Source organism: Neopelma chrysocephalum, unplaced genomic scaffold (genome assembly GCF_003984885.1).
Source record: "Neopelma chrysocephalum unplaced genomic scaffold, ASM398488v2 Primary Assembly neopelma1_44, whole genome shotgun sequence".
Classification (NCBI taxonomy): domain Eukaryota; kingdom Metazoa; phylum Chordata; class Aves; order Passeriformes; family Pipridae; genus Neopelma; species Neopelma chrysocephalum.
This window is the reverse complement of record NW_020897703.1, coordinates 13,526,553-13,547,902: the sequence shown is the minus strand read 5'-3', so window position 1 is coordinate 13,547,902 and position 21,350 is coordinate 13,526,553. Positions and strand designations below refer to the sequence as shown.

Sequence of the window (21,350 nt, the reverse complement as noted above, 5' to 3'; positions counted from 1 at the left end):
CTCCTTGCCCCGCTCCCTGCCCCGCTCCCTGCCCCGCTCCTTGCCCCGCTCCCTGCCCCGCTCCCTGCCCCGCTCCCTGCCCCGCTCCCTGCCCCGCTCCGGCCCGCTCCCTGCCTCGTTCCCTGCCCCGCTCCGGCCCGCTCCCTGCCCTGCTCTCTGTCCCACGCTCTGCCCCACCGCCCGCGCTGCGGGACTCCCCCCCTGGAGCGGGGTCCCCCGCAGCCCCGGAGAGCAGCGTTCGGAGTGCCCTCTTACCAATACCCGGCTCTCGAGCGTTTGCCAATGATTTTATCTGTGGCGGTGCTTTTACTGCGTTATCAGTATGCCCTCTTCCCCCCAAATCTGTCATCTAAGGCTTGGGACAAATGTCGAGTATTTCAAGGAAAAAAACTTGTTTCATGGCCACCGTTGTTTATGCAGACTCTGGGCATCATATTGTGGTTTTGATAGTAGACAGAATACAAGCAGGGTTGAAAGAAAAATATCCCCCAGTGAGTGGCTTCCTATACACCTCTACATTGTAAAAATATTTATTTAAAAGAGGAACAAGTGCTCAAATGCCCTTAGGAAAGGCAAATACCTACTTAAATCTTGCCAGTATAGCAGAATGAAAGCTGTGCTAGCTGGCACTTGGTAGCAAAGTTCTATTCTTTTACTTAATCTGTTTATTTCTTGGGCTGTGACTCAGGTGGCCCAGGTTCTTCTTGCAAATTTTATTTTGATGCACCTAACTTACTCAGATGGGGAATGTCTGAAAAGGTGTTAATGAAAAACCATGTAGAAACAAAATGCTCTTTGGCACTATCAAGTAACAGAAGAACTTTTTACTATGGGGACTTGTGTTAAAGATAAATTTGGCATTTTTTCTGGGATAATAAACAACTTGGAGACCAGGAAATATGAGAGAGAAAATACAAATTCCTGATGGGACATGATTTTCCTGAAAGCAAAGATGATTTCTGAATTAAGCTGAAATGAAAACACAAAGTACAGAAAGAGCACAAGTTGTGTGGGGAGTTGTTTGGAAGCTGGGCAAGAGGGCTGTTCTCCAACCCAAATTCTGGTAGTGGCTGCCTTCCCTGATGTGAAAGCCATGTCTGTATGGAGGCATTCATGAGTGTGAAATCAAATTAACAGAAAGTATGCAAAAAATATGCCACCTGAAGTAGATGAAAGATGCATAAAGTGATCCCAAAGGATAAACTAGAACAGACTAAGACTGTTTCTAAAAACAATTGCACCAAAGTTAACGTGTTTTAACTTCTGCACTGAAAAATCTTTTCTTTTATTCGTTGCTTCTTTTTTTTCTTTCATGTTTTTTATCCCACAGTGATTTGCAAAGAGATAGTGGAATGAGCAGTAGGGAAAGAATGAGATGTGTTAACCACAAAATAGGGAATTTTAATGAAGGCTGGCTTTTAGAACCCTAGAGAAGGGTGGGCTTGGGAAAAGCAAAGGTTATGCTTGTTCCTTTGAGGGACCTCTGAATTAGTGATCCAGATACTGCACTTTCACAAGGATACTGCACTTACCAAAGCAAATCAAAGCTCAGACAAGCTGGATTACATTTTTTCCCACTCTTAAAGAAAGGAAAGCTGAAGTTCTTTCTGTATAGACATGCACAAACTGTATCTGTAACAGCAAGTAACTTCATTGTCACTAACTGGCTCATGTGAAAACTGAGAGTGGGCTGAGTCTATACACGACTGGTGGAGTTTATAACATAAATGACACTTTGATCTATCTATAATGTGGTTTTATTTGAAGCATTCTCTGGTCCTGATTATATTAATAATGCATTTTAATCTGTTTGTTCTATAATTTCCTTAAAATATTTCAGTATCATATTTCCTAAGTGTTCTGCACATTTTTATTATTTAATTGAATAGGGACACTGTCTTATGCCTGAGTTGCACAGATCTGCTGTATGTTTAAGTTTATATTCTGTGATGTTTTTGGAGCTCTCTCTCAAGTCACTTTTATTACAGTAGAAAAAAATTACTGTTGAAGTAATGATGTTCCAATTCAGTGAGAGATCACATTTGTCTGCAGTTAGTCATATATACTAACTGAATTTCTCCTTCCATCCTCTCCCCACGAGCGGCTGTTCTAATGATTAAAATAATTTATTAATGATACTTTTATTAGTGTATCAGTAGCAATTCAAGACATATAAACAAATGCCAGTCATTGTTTTTAGTCTGTGAATGTTTATCATTATGGTTTCCAGTAATACAGTATACGTTCTTCAATGTCACAGAATGAGATTATTCTAGAGAAGCCAGTAAACTCAGAGTGCACAACTGCACAGGCAAACAAATCCACATGCCCTACCATGTGTAATGTTTCAAGCTGCTTCATTTATGGAGTAAGACTCATTAAGTGGGCAATGTACGGTAGCTTTCTCTGTAATTACACAGTTTCATTATACAGTGGAATTATTTTTCAGAATGCAACTGTTTTTGCAGACTGACCTTTTATTATAAGAGAAGTTTCTGTCTAATGAAGAGAGGTAATTACAGCACAAAATAGACTTTTGACGCATAGAAAACTATTGTTACCAGGACTTCCCTAGCTCAGAATGTTATTTTAAAAGAGAATGTAATTTACATATTTTAAAAATTATAGAGTTGTGTGTAAGTAGTGGTGATGATGAGAGACACTAAGGAAAGCTGCACTTGAAATTGTCCTCAAAATGCTCTGTAGTTCCCACAGTAGATTGCACAGTATATGTTGCACCTGCAGGAAAGGGTTTATGATAGGGAAATGAATGTTTGGAGCAGAGTCACCTTCTGACCTTCTCTCTGGTGTTTTTTTGTTTTATTCCCTTATTGTCTCTTTATTAGGATTTATCACCACTTTCTACCCAGCACAGAGATCAGTCTTGACCTTTGCATGCCTATATACGATAGAGAATTTTGCGTGAAATCTGAAGCATGATAATTAAGAGGGGCATTTGTTCTGACCACCACATCAAACAGCTCACTCAGCAAGACTCAAGTGTGATAAATGTCTTTGTCCCCAGGTGGCTGATTTTTGCAGTAGAATTAAGCATGGTGCTAGAGTTTGCAGTAGGCTTTGCTTGTTATTCCAGCTCTGAATCCTTTCACTGTACTTTGTAAGCATTACTCTCTGACGAAGATGTCTTACTAAATTGAGAAATCTGTAAAATTTGGAATATATATATATTATTTCATTTGCTTAAATAGACTGTTTGGATATGCTATTTTCCCACATTGAGAGCCTGAACTCTTTTAGGTTGATCGTGGAGAAGAGCTTAATCATTCCATGCTAGGACAGGAGATTTACAGAAAGTAATAATTCTCTTTCCCTACCCCAAATAGAAATGGCAGCTAACTCTGTTAGTCCTTTTATTTTCTTTTTGAAAACATCAGAAGGAGCATATTTTGTTTGCAGTGTGTTTATGCAGGAAAAATAATGTGAAAGTTTGAGCAGAATATTTGGCCTTGTAGAGTCCCAGTAGCTGTCTCCAGAGCTCTCTTTAGGATCTCTGTCTCCTTAGGAGCTAGCTTTTTCTAGGAGGAAAACAGAATACTGGGATTGACTCTTCCCACAACTGTTTCCGAAGACTAGTTGAAGCAATAGTCAGGACACATGTGGCAGGCAGTGCACAGTCTCCCAAAGAGGCACAGAAATGGTTCATTTAATGCAAATACAAGCTCTGATACAAACTGGAGTTTTTTCTTTGGTTATCCCGTGAGCAAAAAATGTGTCTGAATCTGGTGACAGAGTTGCTTTTCACCTTCTAGTACACACTCGTGAATTCGTAGTGCAAAGCTTGTTAAATTCTCTTCCAAGAGCGGTTCAATTCATGGGTTAAAAAGATACTGTCCATCAGAAAGTTTGTCAAAAGAAACCACTTTGTTAAGGGAGGTACGTGCAGTGAAACCAAATAAAGATGCTATTTTTCATACCTTTGCATGTAGAGTGAGAAGTGGAGAAAAGTAAACGAAATCTTTTTCACAGCTCTTCCTAACTTGAGAAGCTTGTGTTTGTAACCATTTGCAGGGCTGGGTCATATCATGGTTTGTATTCTTGCTCTTATATTTTCACCTAAAGGAACAGGAAGTTAAGAGGGAAAAACACCCCAGTACTGCTTCTGTGCATTTGAGTGCAAGTCCAATTAGTATTTATAGCCAAGTTATAAACCGAGGCAAATGGGCTTCTTGGACTGCCTGTATTGTGTTGCCAGTTACCAGTCCTTAATGCAGTTTCTTTATGGATAAGGTCATGTTTCATGATGTTGAGGGGAAAGAAGGCATTTTCATTTTTTAAATATTGTTGTTATATGGCATTTTATTCTTTTAAATGTTATTTTTCTTCAACTGAAGGTATTATGGTTGTTTTCAAGTATAAACATTGCAATTTGTTCTTAAAGCTCTGGAAGACTTTGCATTTGGTAATTAAATGAACTGCTTGAGTTAGTATTGTACTTTTCAGCCTTTCACATTTAATTAACATTCAAGTGGGAATTATGAACTATTTATATCTGTCACGAAAAGACAAGAAGTAACAAATTGTCTCTGTGCAGATGTGAAATTGAGGCAACCTTAGAGAGACTAAAGAAATTGGAGCGTGATCTGAGCTTTAAAGAGCAGGAACTAAAGGAACGGGAGCGACGTTTGAAGATGTGGGAGCAGAAGTTAACTGAACAATCAAATACTCCTGTAAGTAGACAATAATTCAACTTTTCATCTTGTGTCAGAAAGTGTTTGGGGCTTTGTCTATGTAAATCTCAAAACACACTAAGGAAGTAGTGCTCCAGTTGTCTGTAGTTGGTTCTTTGGGCCAATTAAAGTCTATTTTATTACATCACTCCAAATAACAATACTTTTTTAAAAATTCATCAATACATTAGATACCAGGTGTTACTGACAGTTCATACTAGGACATGGGCACTTTAAGTAGTGTCCTGTTGATTCATTTAGAGTTCTCAACTTTTTGTTTGTATTCAGTAAATTGTTTTTTTCATCTAGAAAGTTGTTGACTTTAATGGATGAAGGATTTGGTCTTAAATGTAAGAATGATTTGCATCTTGCAGAAGGCATCTTAGGAAACCTACGTAGATTTTTTTTTTTATTCTATTCTTTTTCTTTGAGAAGCAGCAAATTTCCATTCTGTGAAAAAGGGGGGTCAAAGTTTGAAGTGTTAATTTAAGGTTGTGTTCATAATTATAGTTAACATAACTTTCACTGGCCAGTTACCAGCTGTTAGAATTGCTACATTTCTGTTAATAAATTGAACAAAAACCTTCCTTGCATTATCTTGAATTTCTTAATGAAATGTGATGCTCTTCAACCACTGATTGGCAGAGGGAGGACCACAGGGTTAGTGCATGGCGAGACATATTACAACAGAGTTGTTAAGAAAATACTGATACCTGCTTGTTTTTAAAGCACTAGCCAAAGCAAATACCAAATAGAGATTGCAGTAGCATGTGATTTTACTTATGCAGTTTTACCCTACTTGTAACCTTGATTCCAACCAGACCCATTTACATATGACTTGTTTTCAAGGCATAGCTTATTGCTGTTGTTTGAATGAAGTTGCATTTATGTTCCAGCTGTGAACATGCAGTAATGAAATAATGAAGGATGAATGTTTTCCTATGTGCAGATACTGTATGTTCTCAGTAGATATCTATATGTCTGCTTTAATGCTTGCGAGCTTCCAGTAACTGAGCTGTGGGCCATCCTCTGTTCTGCGCACAGCATGAGACACAGCCTTAATGAGCAAACCTTTTCACCAGCAAGGCCCTGGGGTTTTTTATGCTGTACTTGCTTATGACTTGTACTTTTCACTTAGAGCTAGCATTGCTGAAAGAATAAAGCATTGTGCTATGGCCTATTGTGCTAAGCATGAACTATCTTTCTGCATAACATTAACCCAACTCTCCTATTGCATTTAAATGCAATTTCTTCTAATAGAGAAATATAAGTTTGTTTTTTCTACAGATTTTAAGTGAACTGTTACAGAGAACAGCTTTAAAAAAGACCCTTTTTTTGGAAAAAAATTGACATGCTGGCAAAAAATGGCTTATTGAAGCAGGATTGTCTTTTTCATAGCAAATGAAGTTCTACAAAGCACTGGTTACATGTACAACTATATTTTAAATTTATAGCTTTAAACCATTTGGAAAATATCCCTGGGCGTTCTGTTTGCAAACTGTAATCCTTAAGAGTCAAGCATCTGTCTCCCTCCATTGGTTCAGGCAGCGTCTCCTCGGCAGTATCAACCTGGAGGGTTGCAATGGGGAGCTGCAGTGCTTGATTTTAAACTACCTTGACTGTAAAAACAGTAGTAAAGATATGGCAGCCAGAGCTATGACGCTGCTTAGGGTGCCCACTATGGATAAACCTGGTTCTTAACCAACATTAGGCCTTGTTGTGTCCTAGCTGGTACTCTTGTCCCTGCTCTATGTTCTGCAGTCACCTCTTTGGTTTGCTCTGCAGCAAAGACCAGAGGCCAGTGGTGTGCAGGAGGAGAAACTCAAACCAAGTGAAAGGAGAACAGCAAAGCTGTCTCTGCCACTTGATTCTCCAGTTTTGTAGGGCTGGTAGAAGCTTTATCCTGCATGGTAGGTAAATATGAGTGGCAGGCTGCTCCTGCTCTAAAGAATAAAGTATAGCTTTACACACTTCAGCATGAGAGAAGGATGTGGCCAACATTTAGAAATGCTTCTGTGAAAGTAGTGTTTCTCCCTGTTCTTGTTTTGTCCCTATTTCTGCTGTATATTATACAAAAGAGACCTTTGAGTCTGATCTTTGCAAATTCCTTTGTGCAGATCTCCAAGAGCCTCTAGCATAAGGGAATCTGGAGCCTTTTGGAGGAGTAAAATATATCCATAGCTACAGTGAAATGGGAGACTTCTTTTGAAAGAGGACCTGACTTTAAGAAGACAGTGTTATGTAGCTAAGCTGAACCTCTTATTTAGAGAAAGACAGTGAGCAAGACATGAAATCCAGATGTTCACCTGTGGTGCCCTGTTACCTGCAGGTGGTCATTTAAGAACAGTGGAATTTACAGAGATTGGTGGATCCCAGCCATCTCTAATTGTCTCTTCATGATAGTCATCCTATGAAATGTGACACCAAAGGCATGTCCTGTCCCAAAGAGCTCTTTAAGTTCTCCAACTAATGAGATGGTAAAATATGGAGGAAGTAAAATGATTATAACTTGCAAAATTAGCCACAGTTATGGCCATTCATAGCTTACCCACTCTCAGGCATTGAACAGTCAATGACCCAGAAATGTGTTCTAGTGGAAAGCTGATTTGCAGCTTTGTTGATTTTCTTTTTTTTAATAGGGATTCCTTCCCACATGTCAGGGAATGCTCTTCTAAGGATCTAAAGTGACTGTAACTACCTGGCAAGGAATTGTGTGTGATGTGGCTAGATCTTGTTTTTAAAACATTACTTCTTTTTATCATAGGAGCTTTTGGTGTTCTTAATCCAACTAGTGCTCTGGTGATGGTGTAATTGGGGTTTTTTTGTATAGCCAGGTGTATAGCTGCTGGTTCTTTCATCACTTAACCATAGGATGCATGAAGACTGTTAAGGGCACCCCATTTCCCCAACTTCTTAGTTTTATTTTTGTTTCTTAAACCTTGATCACTAACTTCTGTTAACCACAATGCAAATAGAAAGCCTGTGTAAGTTGGGAAAACTTGAGAGGAACAAAAGACAGATATTGTCTTTTTTAATGATAGACAATTAGTCAGTGTAAGTGGTTTTACCAAGAAATGGGCAGTCTTTGAGCAGCCTGGCCATGAAGCCTCTTGTCTTACAGACCAGGGCATCATCATAATTACCCTTGTAACCTGTTGTGACCAACTGCCATTGACTTTTTGGTCAGTTTTCTGATTAGGTTATAAAAATGTGAAAAAACCATGAATTTTGGGCAGGTAGTTTTTGCAAACAGCTTTGGAAAGAAAGGCCAATTAGGTGTTCACACACCGCTCCTTTGCTGTTGTTTTAGTAGGTAGTTTAATTTAGGATGAACTCCTGAGTCTTACTCCCTGTGGAGCACAGGCAAGCCTGTCACAGAGGTTACTAGCCTGGCCACTCTGAACAGGCATTAGTCATTATTTAGCTGAAGAGAGCACATTTCATTTGTTATTACAAACAGACTGGGTCAGGAGAATGCCATTATCTGTAGGTGAAGGTGATATCAGTAGAGATCTAATGTGATGTACAAATGGCAGATAGCTATTGATATCACTGAAAAAAAAAAACAACCCCAAAAAAACTAAGCTGAAGAACCAGCCTAAAGCAGCCCCTCTTCCCCTGCCTGCTCATCCCTGGGACAGCTTGCAAAAGGTGCTAGTGCAGTCTGGAGGCCGATTCCACTGTCCTTGGTGTTGGTGAGAGGCTCATTTCTGATTGTGACCACTGCAGGGTGACCTCTTTCTCTCCTTTTGAGCATACACTCCAAACCAGTCTGCTACTGCTTTTATTTCTGATATTTGGGGGCTGCTACTTCTGCACCAAACTGTGAGAGCTTGTTTGGGTTCTCTGATCTTAACCTGATTTATTCTTCAATCCTGAAAGGTTCAATTAAGCAACTCACTCAGACTTCTGTTTTATCCACATTGTCTTGGGAGCCAGTCCACCTGGCTGGGAACTGTCACGTTCTGTTTTGCACTGTACAAAACAGAGGATTGAAGAGTTTGAACCTTCTTTTGTCATGAGAGCTCCGCTACCTGTGGTTCTTGCCATGCCACTCAGTGATTTTGCACTTTGATTTAAGAACAATGACCCCAGAAGGACGCTGTTTTAATGAATCCTTACTTGATTTCCATGTTTAGATTCACTAATCATATGCTTTCTGTTGATTGCCAACTAATATGGTGGTGACATTTTCCTTGATTTTTGAATTGGTTTTAACTTTCACTTTTGCTCTGTCCTTTCCTCCTTTAAATAGTTTTTCTTACCTCTTGCTGCAAGAATGTCTCAGGAGTCTTACTTTGAATCTAAAACAGAGGAGTCAAACAGTGCAGAGATGTCTTGTCAGATCACATCAACAAGTAACGGGGAGGTAGCTGGCATGAACCAAAGTCTGAAGGCCTTGATGATGACGGGCTTTGGGGATATCTTCTCTCTGAACCAAGCAGGATCTGTCCTGCATTCTGGAATGCAGATAAACATGCAAGCCAAAAAGAATTCTTCTAAAACCACCTCTATGAGAAAAGGGAAGAAAATCAACATGGCTTTGGGTTTCAGTGAATTCGACTGGTCAGATGACGATGATGATGATGATGATTTTGACGACACAGATGATAGCGGTGAATGAAATAAGTTATAGAATTAACCCTGAAATTGTTTTAGCAAAGCAAACCAATAAAGTTTTAGAACAAGAATCCTGTCAGTTTGGTCTGTTTAAATCCTGTAAAAGAACAACAAAAAAAACAACAAAAAAAGTGAGATATTTTCCAGGCTGAGCATGTTTCTGTGTAGAAAGACATGTTGTTTTTGTTTAGATTGTGCTGGCTTATTTCTGCTTTGATGAAATTTGGAACTAAACTTTCCAAACTAATGGAGATTATTATTATTATTTTAAGAACCATGATTATATCTATAATTCTTGATGCCTGATTACAGAAAAACTTGATAAACTTAAGATCTGAAAACACTGGGAGAAACTTCAATGTCTTTAATGCCATTTATGTACTTCAAATTTTTCTTTTGTGTTTTTTGTCATTTCCCTTACTCCCTCAGTTGTCAATTATATGCATATACATGTACTTCCAGATTTGCTATTCTCTACAATCCATTCTTTCTTACTGTTGCGGTGAAGGGGTTTGCTGTGTTTCTAATTTAAAGCCTTTTTCAAGGCAGTATTGTGGGAAGTCACTAATAGGTTTCTGGGAAGAGAGAAGCTTGGGGGGAAGAGAGGGGTTAGTTAAATATACAGTTCAAAAACTGAATAGCAGCAGAATCCAGATAATCCCTATTAGTAGATGATTTGTATAAATGTTCTTTTTCTCCTCACGTGTATGTGCATGTGTATATAATTCAATCTACCAAAGCAAACTGCAATCAGACCTCTGCATCTATTATCAGATATTGTGATTTAGAAGCTAATTTTCAGTTATGTTGATGTAAATCCAGGAAGCCTCATTAACTTTGATGGACTTATTCTTATACCTGAGAGCAAAAATCAGTGTTCGTAAATTTTGATTCTGTTGCATCTCCTAAACAGTGTGTGCTACCCTTAGGTAAGGACAAAGAGAAACCACTATGACATTTCAGGTTGGGCCTTACTGCTGTGGCTTATGTGAAATTCTCTGTGATGGCAGTAATGTGAGGAATATTTACTAGTCTCTGCATACCCGTTTTTTGCAGCTAAATCACTTTTAAAGTATTGCCACTGCTGTTATGGCTTACTGTAAAACTCAGTGTGTAACAATCTACTGCAATAATTGCCTGCCAGGCACTTATGTTGAGAGCAGTGAGGACGTTTCTCCTGATGACCCCTTTAGTGGTGATGCAGAAGGAGGGAGGGAAGCCAGTGCGAACACAGATGCAGTTTAGAAAGGAAGATGTAAAATATTTGCCCAAGGAAGAAGGGCAGCATTTCAAAAGAAAAATGTTACTGTGCAGTTCAGTAGTAGTGGGAATAGGCCATCAAAATTCTATTCTCAATTACTGGAGGGGTTTCTTTTATGAAAACTTCTGGTTTTGAGTGGCCTCTTTAATTATAGGCTTGCCTGTTACACAACTCTAACCTACGTATTATGGTGAGTGTTTTGTAGATAGCTTAGAGAAAAATGGATACATTAGATAACAGCAGGCCTCAAATCATTACATGCGCACTCGACAAAAGAGAAAGTTCTTTGAAGGAGTTTTTCTAGAGTGGGCACCTCTTTGGGTCATCAGAGAGAATTGTTTTATTCTTAAGTATCAGCACCTGCAAGGCAGCAAGTGCTGTGCTTCAAACTTCAAACTCAGTTTGCACAGAATTAGACCCTCCAAGATGTTTAACTTCTGTAGGATATAATTTAATGTTCTTCCAAACAGTTACAAATCCGTTGACTTGCAGTTAACCCTCTTGTATCCAGAACGTTTTTTCATAACAAAATTGTACTTCAAATGATGCAATAAATTTATGGAGTATCCCAGGGAGAAACTTCCTCCTTCAGCACAGGTAGGGATGACTTCTTAGGTCCATCAAAGCAACCTGATTTTAGGGAGAAAAAGGGACATAAAAGGGCAAAGTATGAAATGGAAAGAAGAGCAAAAAGGGTGTTTTCAGTGCAGATTTGTACTATTTTTGTAAGTCTACGTCTGCTAACACCCACAGCAATGTTACTATTTTTGTAACTGCCACTTTGCACTCAGCAAAATTTGATGGATTTGTGTAGTGTAATATGTGCACTTTAGATCTTAAGATGTATGTCATTGTGCATAAATTACTGTACCACATAAGCACTGTAGGGTTGTACAACTGAAAATGAAGTTTGGTTCAGTACAATTTAGGATTCAAAACAGCACAAAGTTTTGTGCTTGCCCAGGTGTGTAATTTATGTAAGGAAAATATCATCAGAATTTGGTAGTGTGCTTGTAGAAATTTCTACTCTGTACTTAGTTTCAGTATTTTTTAATAAAACAAAGATGGATTTTTCCCTCTTTGCCTTTCTTTCCCCATGTTATTTGTCAAAACAAATTAAGCTATATTAAGGGAAAAAATAAACCCTTGTAAAACTTCCCCATGCTTTCAAGATAGCAAAGGTGGTCTCTAAATTGTAGATAAAATGGTAACATAAGATGACAAACTCTTGATGCGGTTCCCCTAACATAGGGTTATACTTAGGATATTGGCTGTGCTCACTGAAAAAGTAGTGGTATTGGTTGCATTTTTACTTTCCTGTGATGACTTTCATGCCAGATGTCTTCAGTTTACAAGCCAAAAGTCATATGTGAGAATCAAGCTGTGTTGTTTCTGTCTCTGAAATGCTTTTCACTAGATAAAGGCTTTGAAAGTGGCTCTGGTGGGCAGGTATGGTGGTTGGAGGAGCTCAGAATATTTCATTTTCCACACTGATTTTCATCTGCACTGTATTCCAATCCACCTTCTACCTGTATCATCACCAGGTTGTATGAGTCTTCTTATTTTTACCCGGCTGCTGTAATGCCAGCATTGACTTAGGTGGGTAAATGACCTGAAAGAAGAATGGAAAGAATTGACTTTTGGCTTGCTTAAAGATGTGGGGTCAGCTGGGACCAAGACATGATGCCCAACTCCCAGCTCCTTTTCTTTTCCTTCAGCAGTGGAGAAAAAAATGGGAAGGGGACTTAATGGAGGAAAACTTTTGATCTAGTACTATAATTTTTGTGATGATGACACCATTAATTCCTCAGAGTAGCAAGTGTCTTAAGATATGGTGTTTAGGTGTGCTGCATCCCCAGCCAGGTGTGTGCTGCCTGACATGGAGCTTGTCCCCTCTAGATGGGAAGGGCTTCCTGGAGGTGACATTTGGCGCAGCCTCTTGTCATACAGTCATGTTCTTGACTTGTCATTTGTTTATCGTTCCAGAGGTTTTCTTAGATGTTGATTCCCTTTCCTTCTGGGTTTTAGAGTGTTTATTCTGATTTAAATATCTGATACAATAATGATTGGTGTTGCTCTCAGCAGTAGCAATAAATCCATGGTGTCCATATAGCTGTTAAGTATGCAGCAGTGTTTCTGTGTGTCTTTAGTGCTGTAGTTCCTTTTCTGTAATCAGGCAGCTTTTACAGGTTTTTAAGAAGACCTCTAATTTGACAGAGGTTTTAACTACAGTCCTAGGTAGAACGTTCAGGTAGAAAAAGTAAGTTCATATAGTAATTTTCACAGCCCTTAAAATGCACTGGTAGGAATCTGGAGGAGGGACTTTTCCCCTTTCCTCCGGACTTCGACTTAGTGTACACTGTAAAATCTGCACAGAGATTTCTGATGTGTGAAGATTTAATTTTAAAACTGTAGAACAAACAACTTTCTTTAAACATTTTATATTGTGTGCTAAATATTCATATGCCTTTTAAAGTCAGATATAGTCCACTGCATTTCTTGCTTTTGCACTATTGAAGAAGTTTTGTACTGAATAGTAGGAGTCAATGCTACTTACACTTCAAGTTTGAACTGATGGAATTTGAATAGAAAATATTTTCACAGTGTTAGAAAATTTCATTTTCCCTTCTGAGAAAACAAAGCTGAGCGCATTGCCTGTGCCAAGACTCTTGTGCTGTAAACTGAATATATCATTTGTGTGGAACATGCCATGTTACACTTCTGTGTGGTAAAACCTTGCAGTGTCAGTTATTCTCTTTATTGCACTTGACATACCATGTCTTGTTTTATTCACACTGTGGATTTGTTTTTCCAGTGTAAAACCAAAGCAAACAAACAAAAAGAAATCATGCAATGTATTCAATTTCCTCAATTGGTGTCATAAACTTTCTTTTGATGTGAACTTTTCCTTTGCTTCTCTTTGTTCCAATCTTCTATTTTGCAATAAACATTTTGACAGTAAATTTTATGCATCTGTGTCGCTGTGTAAAATGCTGGTGTTTCAAAATGTTCCTTATTGTTTACTGGTTTAAGTCACGTTTTTGTATTACTCACTGTGTGACATTTCCCCTTTATTCTATTTTAAAAAAAATTGAAATAATACAGAACATATTCTGCCACTAATTATATTTAAACATGGGGAAAGCTGAAAAAATCCACCGTACAACTAAAAATGTAATATTGGACTTCTGCATTAAATAATTTGGTTGTACAAGTTATCACACCAGGCTCCTCCTGCAGCACCAGCTCGTTTGACTATAAGTACCTACAAAAGGCACAACCCACTGAGGGTGTTCATGATTGCCACTTGCCCTTCCTTGTGCTTAGGTGTTTCCCCCAGCATTACTTTTGCCCCGCAGCATCCTGCCCAGGCTGTGAGTTGCTGTCAGCATAGGGAATGCCTGACAGCAGGTAGGTTGAGAAGTTTGGTTGCAAGTGTGGTGTCGTAGTAAGGAAGGTCTCATTTTTGTCTGGCAGGTACATCTTGCCATCTGCCAGTTCACCCTGATGCCTTTGGCTCTGTCCCCTTTGGGGAAACAGTGGGCAAGGGGGTGGGTTTGAGGATCCGCTAGATCCTCTGTGGAGAGGTGACTTCAGCTGGTCTCATAAGTTGTTTGTGCCCAGCAAGATTTGAGTGAGGCATTGGTGGAGGAAGAGGAAGAAGATCTGAAAAGTCCTCAAAATGGAGTGGGCAGCAAAAAGTCGATAGATATGGAGGCAGAAGTCAAGGGATGTCAGGCAATCACAAGTCCTTCAGTGGGGGTTTCACATGGATGCTGTGAAGGGTGTTTTACAGTGATGGCTGAAAGTTGTGAGCAGATTACACTAGACCCTGGTGTCCTGCCTGGAGAGCCAGGGAAGTGCTAAGGAAGTGCCAGGAAGGCACCTAAGGAGCAACTCTGTCCTGGGGCTCAGTATTGAGCTGGAGGTGGGCAGGGTGAGTGCCTGCCGAGGGGCCGTGCTTGGCTTGTGGGTGGAGGCTGGGGAACCCAGGGGTGGCAGAGCTCTCTGGAGGAGGGAACAAAGCCATGGGGGCTGGTGGTAACAGAGCTGAGTCTCTCATAAATCACTAGTATCTACATCAAAGAGATTTCAACTACATCATGGTTTTGAGCTTTTGGAAGACACTGGCAAATACAGATATACAACAATTAATGTTAACCCTTTAAGCTGGATAAAAATGCCAAGAAGCTGAAGCTTGGGATACTATGTGCTTGAATGAGTAAAATGGCAGTCGCTATTACAATGACATCTTCTCCTCTACCAGTTTTCAAATCATCCCAGAATTTCGTTTAATGCAGCTGTTCCCCAGTGTATCCTCCATGGTTTACTAGTGCTTCAAGAGCTAACACCATTTTGCGTCCAGTGTTGGAGGAGTCTGGGAATTGCTACACTCCCCCAGCCTTAGGGGAGCAGTTACAAAGTGTTGGCAGAAACCAAAAGACACTTGTCTATACATGGACAGGAAGACTAGCTGTAGAGGCCAGACTCCAAATTCTGCTTTCATTGCTGTCCAGTGACAGTTTTCCTTCCTTCTGTAGAAAATATCCATCATCTGGGATGGAGTCATAATCACAGCATTATTTTCATTGCAGAAATCAAAAAAGCAAAAACCTTCCCAAGTGTCAGAGCCAAGAGGAGAGGCAGCTAGAGAGTCCCTTGCCATTGGACAGTTTACTTTTGCTTCCTAAGTGGTTTCTGTTGGGGATCTGCTGGTAATTTTATCTGCATAAAGTGATGGGATCGATTTAACACCGACAACATGCTGTTGGAACCAGCCCACGATCAGTGTGAATCTAGTGGTTTAGTATGTCAATATGAGTCGCAGCCTGTCCTGTACTTTGCAGGGAAAAAAGAACAGAATAAAATCAGGCACCAGAGTAAAATTTGGGTGGAGGGGATAAAAATGGTCAGATGGTTTTCTTTTCAATTCGTATCTCTCACACAGTTGCTGCCCTCCTTTGATATTTGTGCATGGACCGAAGATGATGTGGTGAGTATTTTGTGTTAATGTGGCCAGCATTGTGCTGCTGGAGCTCTCTTAGCGTATTACAGTGGATATGGAGGGAGGGAAGGCCGGATCAGAACATCCAGGTGAGATTTTACTGTTGTTTGTTTGGTAAAACTTGTGTCCTAGAAAGGGTTTAAAATGATCGTAAGTAAATTAAGGACTTGAGTTACTGTCATAAAACAGCCACATTCTCCAAAGTCCAGAAAATAATGGGAGCTGGGAGCTGTCAGCAGCCAGGAGGGCATTCCTGAGTCACAATTTAAGGGATGTGGAAGTGCCCGAAGACCTGACCCTGGACAGGACAGAACAGTTTTGAAGGTTTTATCCCACTGTGTGCCACCTGGACTGAAATTAACTGAGAAAAAGTGAAGGGGGTTTTAAGGCATGTGGAATCTCTCTTTCATATAAAATAATGGCATTGAGTCTTTTTTACCTTTTTATTTGATTAAAAGGCTAAACAAGACACATTAGTGATTTATCTCTGGCATAGTGATGTGTCATAATGATTTTAATGTCCTATCTAGCACTCTCTTTGTGTGTTGTGTGTCATGGGGTTGTTTAGCTGATGTTTACTGAAAGACTGCCTGGAAAGCCAGTGCAAAAGCCGTAATAGCCCTGGCTCCTTCACTTCAGCCCTTTTAGCATATGACATTACTCAGCTGCTGCTTTGCTCATTTCTGTTCTTCATGACAATAAACTGAGGAAGATGGCTGCAAAATAGAAGGCAGTTTTGAAAAGCTAAATAGAAGTCATCACTTGCACTGGTGAATCTTGAGTCCTTTAACCCAAAGTGAGAAATATTTTTAAATTTTGTTTTAAAAAAGAATGTACTTGTGGACTCCAAATGACTGTAATACAAAATTTTGGTAATGTGAACTTCAAATTTGATTCCTCTTTCTTTGCAGTTTTTCTGGATGCAACAACTTACTAGAAAAGGTAAAAGCTATTCATGTGTACTTTCATATTCACATATATGAACATATATACATTTGTTCATTTTTTCCCCCTCCAATAAAGTGCCCTGTGGATTTCTGAATAACCTCTTCTATCTTAAGGCGATGCTTCTGGTGAAATGAGTGTCTATGCTAGCTTGTTTAAGGAACATCATATCACTGGGAAACAATTGCTTCTTCTAGAAGAAGAGGATTTAAAGGACATGGGAATTGTTTCCAGAGGACACATCATCCATTTAAAGGTATCATCAGCATATATTGAGCGTTGCAGTAGGTTATAGTGTGAATATTAAGAAGTAGTCTATGTGTTTTCAGTAGTATTAACAAAAAAAGTGACAAAGCTACATAGAGAACATATTTGGTATCTAAAATAAACAGTTACAGGTTCATATCGATGTAGAACCCAAAGCAACCTGAGAATCTTATGAGGCATGAAAATGTGCTGTGGTCTTTATATTCCTCTGTAGTTCTTGGTTTTCTTGTGAGCTAGACTGGCAGTTCTGCTACAGATTCACCCAGGAGGGCCCAGCAGAAAACTTGGGTATATTCAGAGATAGTTCTCTTCAGCTGAGGGAGAAGCAGATACAAAACCAGCTATTTGAACTGAAATCTCTGAACTTCTTAAATTTCGTATCTCGTTTATAGTGTAAAGCATGCTTGGACTAACAAAACTCTGTTGGACAACTTTAAAGCTGATTGACAGCCAGGTTTCTTTCAGAGGCTCTTTCAGAACTTCTTAAAGCTCTGTTTCGCAGTGTTTTAAATATCTAATGTTTGTAATGAATTAAGAAAATCATGGTCTGGAAAATGTGGTCAGACAGCAGTAATGGTATTAATACTGTAGCCACAGGAGAGAGTTCCGTTTTCTGGCAGCTTTGGAAAAGGGTTTCTCTAAGAGCAGCATCTACAATTCTCTTGGGTCTCAATCATTTTAGATCACAATTTGCTAGTAAAGACATACTTGTATCCTAATTGCTAGTCCTGCAAATTTAGCTTCATAAGTCACACCGATTTATTCCCCTTTTGCTCATCAGCCATTTTTTCCATGCCCACACACCATTACTGATATATTTAATTTATGTTTCCTACAGGGAAAATTATTGAAACTTAATAAAGTCAATAATGCCCAAAATGAATGATTTCAGCTTCCTGGGTTGATTGAGCATAAATAAAAACAATGAAAACAACCCCCCGAACATCTCTTTCTCTGATTAAGCAGATCTGATTCTGAATGCAAAATGGGGCCAATCTACCATGACAGTTTCCAGAACAGGGCTGTATTTTAAACTCTTCTCACATGCCCTGATGTATCCACAGTGGAAAACACAGTGCACATGGAGTTTCACTGTTTTTCATGTTGGTATTTGCAGTATGAGATACTAAATAACTCCCATCTGGTTTTGTTGATTTTTTTTTCCTAGACTGCTATCGAGAAGTTAACCCATGACTACCTAAATCTGTTTCATTTTCCACCATTAATTAAGGCAAGTTGCATAGTTTATATAAGAAGTGCTTCTCGTGTTGGTATGAATATTTTATTGTTCTCATGTCTCAACTTTCTCCTATTCAGGGGAGGGTGAAGCAGCAGTTCCTACAGGGAGTTGTAACAAATGCAAAGGGTCAACAGCAGTGATGGGTCAGAACAAGTCAGAGCAAGTAATAAGATAATAAAAGTTGTTTTCAATGAGGCTCTTTTATCATGGAACCAGTGGAATTAAATTAAAAGGCTACTGGTTGCAATTCCTTTGCTATCATTAATCAGAAATTACTTTTAAGAGCCATTCCTCCAAACTGGTGCCGTTGACTGCTCACCACTGAAGAATAGCAGACCTGTGGCCCAGACTGAGCCTATCATTCCTCAGTTTGTTAATGTTATAGAAAAGAAGGGTGATTTATAATGTCTAGTCACCCTTATGTTAACCTCTTGGTTTTCTGATATCGGTAACAAGAGCCATGCAAAAGGGAGAGAGTGTTTGAGAACCTTGGGGTTGCTAAAACTAATATTTGCCTGATTTAGTTCAGTGAACTAATCAAGCAATTCTAGAGCCCAAAGCCTGAAGTAGCTTTTTAGTCATAATTTATTGCACAGCTATAGAGTGAAATCCACTTGCAGTAAATTTGCATATAGCAAAATTCTGTTCCCTGAAGGGGAAAATGAAAGTCAGGACTTTGCTGCTGTGCCAGCTGCAATTCCAATGGCAGAGGCTGCCACAATACTCACAGAGACATCATGCTGTGCCAGAGCAGCTTGGCCAGGAGCAGAAATTGTGCAGCATCTCCCAGATGCCACCCACTGCATGCTGTAAACCAATGCAGGAGCCATGGCCCCTCTTGAAATATGATGTCTCCTTCCTGCTGCCTGCCAGTCTTGTAGCATCTGAAAGGAAAATCCTTTATGCCACCAAAGGCTGTGCTCTTGTCTCCCAGTGGGTTGTGGTAGATGTGGAGTCTCACTTTGCCTTTTGTTTTGGCAGGATTCTGCAGGTGGAGCTGAAGAAAACATAGAGAAAGTAGTGAATCTTGAACTTGTTTTTGGTTATCACTTGAAGCCGGGAAATGGTCCAAAGGTAAGCTGGATCAATTGGTTTGGTTAACAGCACTACTCAGAGGGTCCAGTATCTTCTGGACACAAATGGATAAATTGGCATGAGAATCGTCTGGTTGTGGAAAGTGCCGACCGAATGTCAAGGTGGCAAATGGGCTGCATTGGTGATGGGGAACTGCACCCCAGAGCCGGCAAGGAAGAGTGGCACAGAAAGCTTTAAACGAAAGCTTTTGTTTCCTACTGAAAAATTTTTTTGACTGTAATTTTTGTAATTCAGGATTTCGCTTTGTTCCTTTTATCCCAATGGGTGTGAAGTAACAGTCCATTTATGAAGAAAAAACCAATGACAGTTGAGCAGTACCCTATGCCTGATATTGGTGCACAAACTGCCATTTTTGTCTCAGCAGAAAGGAGATACCGTTCTATGCATCCAAGAAGAGTTTGGAAAATACATGGTATGCATGGCTGCTGGCTGGGCAGGACAGGACTGGTCCTGGTGGTGACTGTGCCCTCATGGTACTTGGGAAGGAGGGAGGGTTAGTTGCAGCTCATCGCCGATAGCAAAACTACTGTGCCTCAGCTGGTAAAAGGCAATTGCCAGCATGCCACATCCTAATCAAACCTCAGCTCCAAGCCGAGCTGGTTCAAGGATCTCTCATTACACCCTGTGTAACAGGAGCATTGATGACTCCAGATGTTCCAGCAAAAGATTTCCACCACGTTGTTTTTTCTTGAGAGTGAAGTTTGTCCCATGCTTTTTGTTTTCTTTATCCAGCTTGCCATGGACTCTGAGTTCAAGGGGTTTAGAATTAATCATCTATGTGGAAATGGTGTGCAAAGCATTTCTGAGCTAGAGTCAGGGGTTGTGACAGCAGGATTTGTTTCCTTTTGTATTTGATAAATCTGCATTGTGTGTCCACCCTAAACTTGTGGGAGGCTGACTTTCATCTTGTGTTATCTGACTGCTTTGCTTTCAGGGCATATTGTTTGCAGAAGTCTCTTGATTTCTGTACTTGGTGATGCTTGCAGAGAAAGCATTTAGGTTTGAACTTAGTAGGAACTTGTACTCGTACTGAAATCATTTCATCAATTTGAAAAAGCTTTTTGTCTGGAGATTTCCTTTTTTAGTTTGTTTCTTTTATCCTAAGTACTTTTTTTCCCTATAAAAATCTTCTTTATCACTATGTGAATTACTTAGACTGTCTCAGTGTACTTGAATGCATCTTGCTTATGGTGCTGTACAGCTGCTTTTTTATAGGTGTGCATTTTTGTCTCCCATGTGCAACTAACTCTTCAAAGAACTAAATGTCCATGAAAGAGCTCATATCTCCCTTCCATTTCCAATATGGGCTGTGAGCCATAGTGCAGAGAGGTGAGCAACCGCCCCTGGGAAAGAACAAGAGAAGGAACAAATAGACTTCTGAGCACTGGACAGAAATTCATGTTGTACTAACATCTCCCTAAGTCTGAGGACGAGTAAATGTTTTATCCATGACAGCAAAATTTACAAATGAGACAGTGTGCCAGAATCTATGGGACAGAAGCTGAATTTTTGTGAGAGGACAGAGTTAGTTCAATGGGCCTGTGTAGTGCTGGCATAACCTCTGCAGGTTTCTGACAACCTTTTTTATTTGGTCCTGCCTTCCCTGTGAGCTCCTAATTGGTCCTATCTGCTCTGTGTGCTGTCGGGCCCCCTTTCTAAGAAAGCCATTCCCTCTGAAGCCATGGTTGCATGCCAGGCATGCCTTCCCTGTCAGCTGCCCTGCTACAGCACCCTGTGTGCTTAGTGATGTCATTCCAGGGAATGTGCAATTTGTCATCTGAATTTGTCTGGGCTGAAAACATCTGTCTGAGATTTGCACATTAACTTGTACCTCTTTTTAAAGATGTTGCAGCAGAGCCAGTTTTAGAAGGTGGACTGGAAGGAGTAGATCATCTGAGCTTTTGAGCAGGATGCTGGGGCCAACATGACCAAGGAATTTGCTTTAAACATAATACTAACAAAGACTGGTGTGGTACACACAATATAGAAAATTTGGCTAGCTTGCTTCTTTGAAAACTCCTGGATACAATCTTCTAGCTCCCCTAGAGGCTGCTCTGAGCCAGCTACTGCTGCCATCCAGATTTGTTCCAAAATGAACTGGAGATAGAGAGTAAACCAGGATCAAGGGGTTTAAACTTCTTTTTTGCTGTCCTGTTTTTGTAAAAGAGTGGTGCCTGTTCCTGTAAAACTGGGTCAGCAGAAGCACTTGGGATCATACCTTCCACCATC

At 39.9% G+C, this 21,350-nt stretch overlaps 1 protein-coding gene across 9 annotated transcripts in view; it reads left to right on the top strand.

Annotated features, from left to right (window-relative positions):
- The window catches only part of MAP3K20 (mitogen-activated protein kinase kinase kinase 20), a 100,759-nt gene that overhangs the window by 54,414 nt on the left and 24,995 nt on the right, over positions 1-21,350 (top strand). For 8 of the 9 annotated variants that reach the window (XR_003533510.1, XR_003533507.1, XR_003533509.1 and 5 more), the window contains exons 11-16: positions 4,553-4,688; positions 15,518-15,562; positions 16,486-16,516; positions 16,636-16,775; positions 17,955-18,017; positions 19,008-19,100. Coding sequence is in view for 4 of the 9 variants with exons in the window: in XM_027678536.1 (XP_027534337.1) it covers positions 4,553-4,688; positions 15,518-15,562; positions 16,486-16,516; positions 16,636-16,775; positions 17,955-18,017; positions 19,008-19,100 (508 nt within the window). In the remaining 5 variants the exon portion in view is untranslated. Of the gene's footprint in view, positions 1-4,552; positions 4,689-8,943; positions 9,645-15,517; positions 15,563-16,485; positions 16,517-16,635; positions 16,776-17,954; positions 18,018-19,007; positions 19,101-21,350 lie in introns of those variants that run through there. The other variant, XM_027678539.1, reaches the window with a different exon arrangement.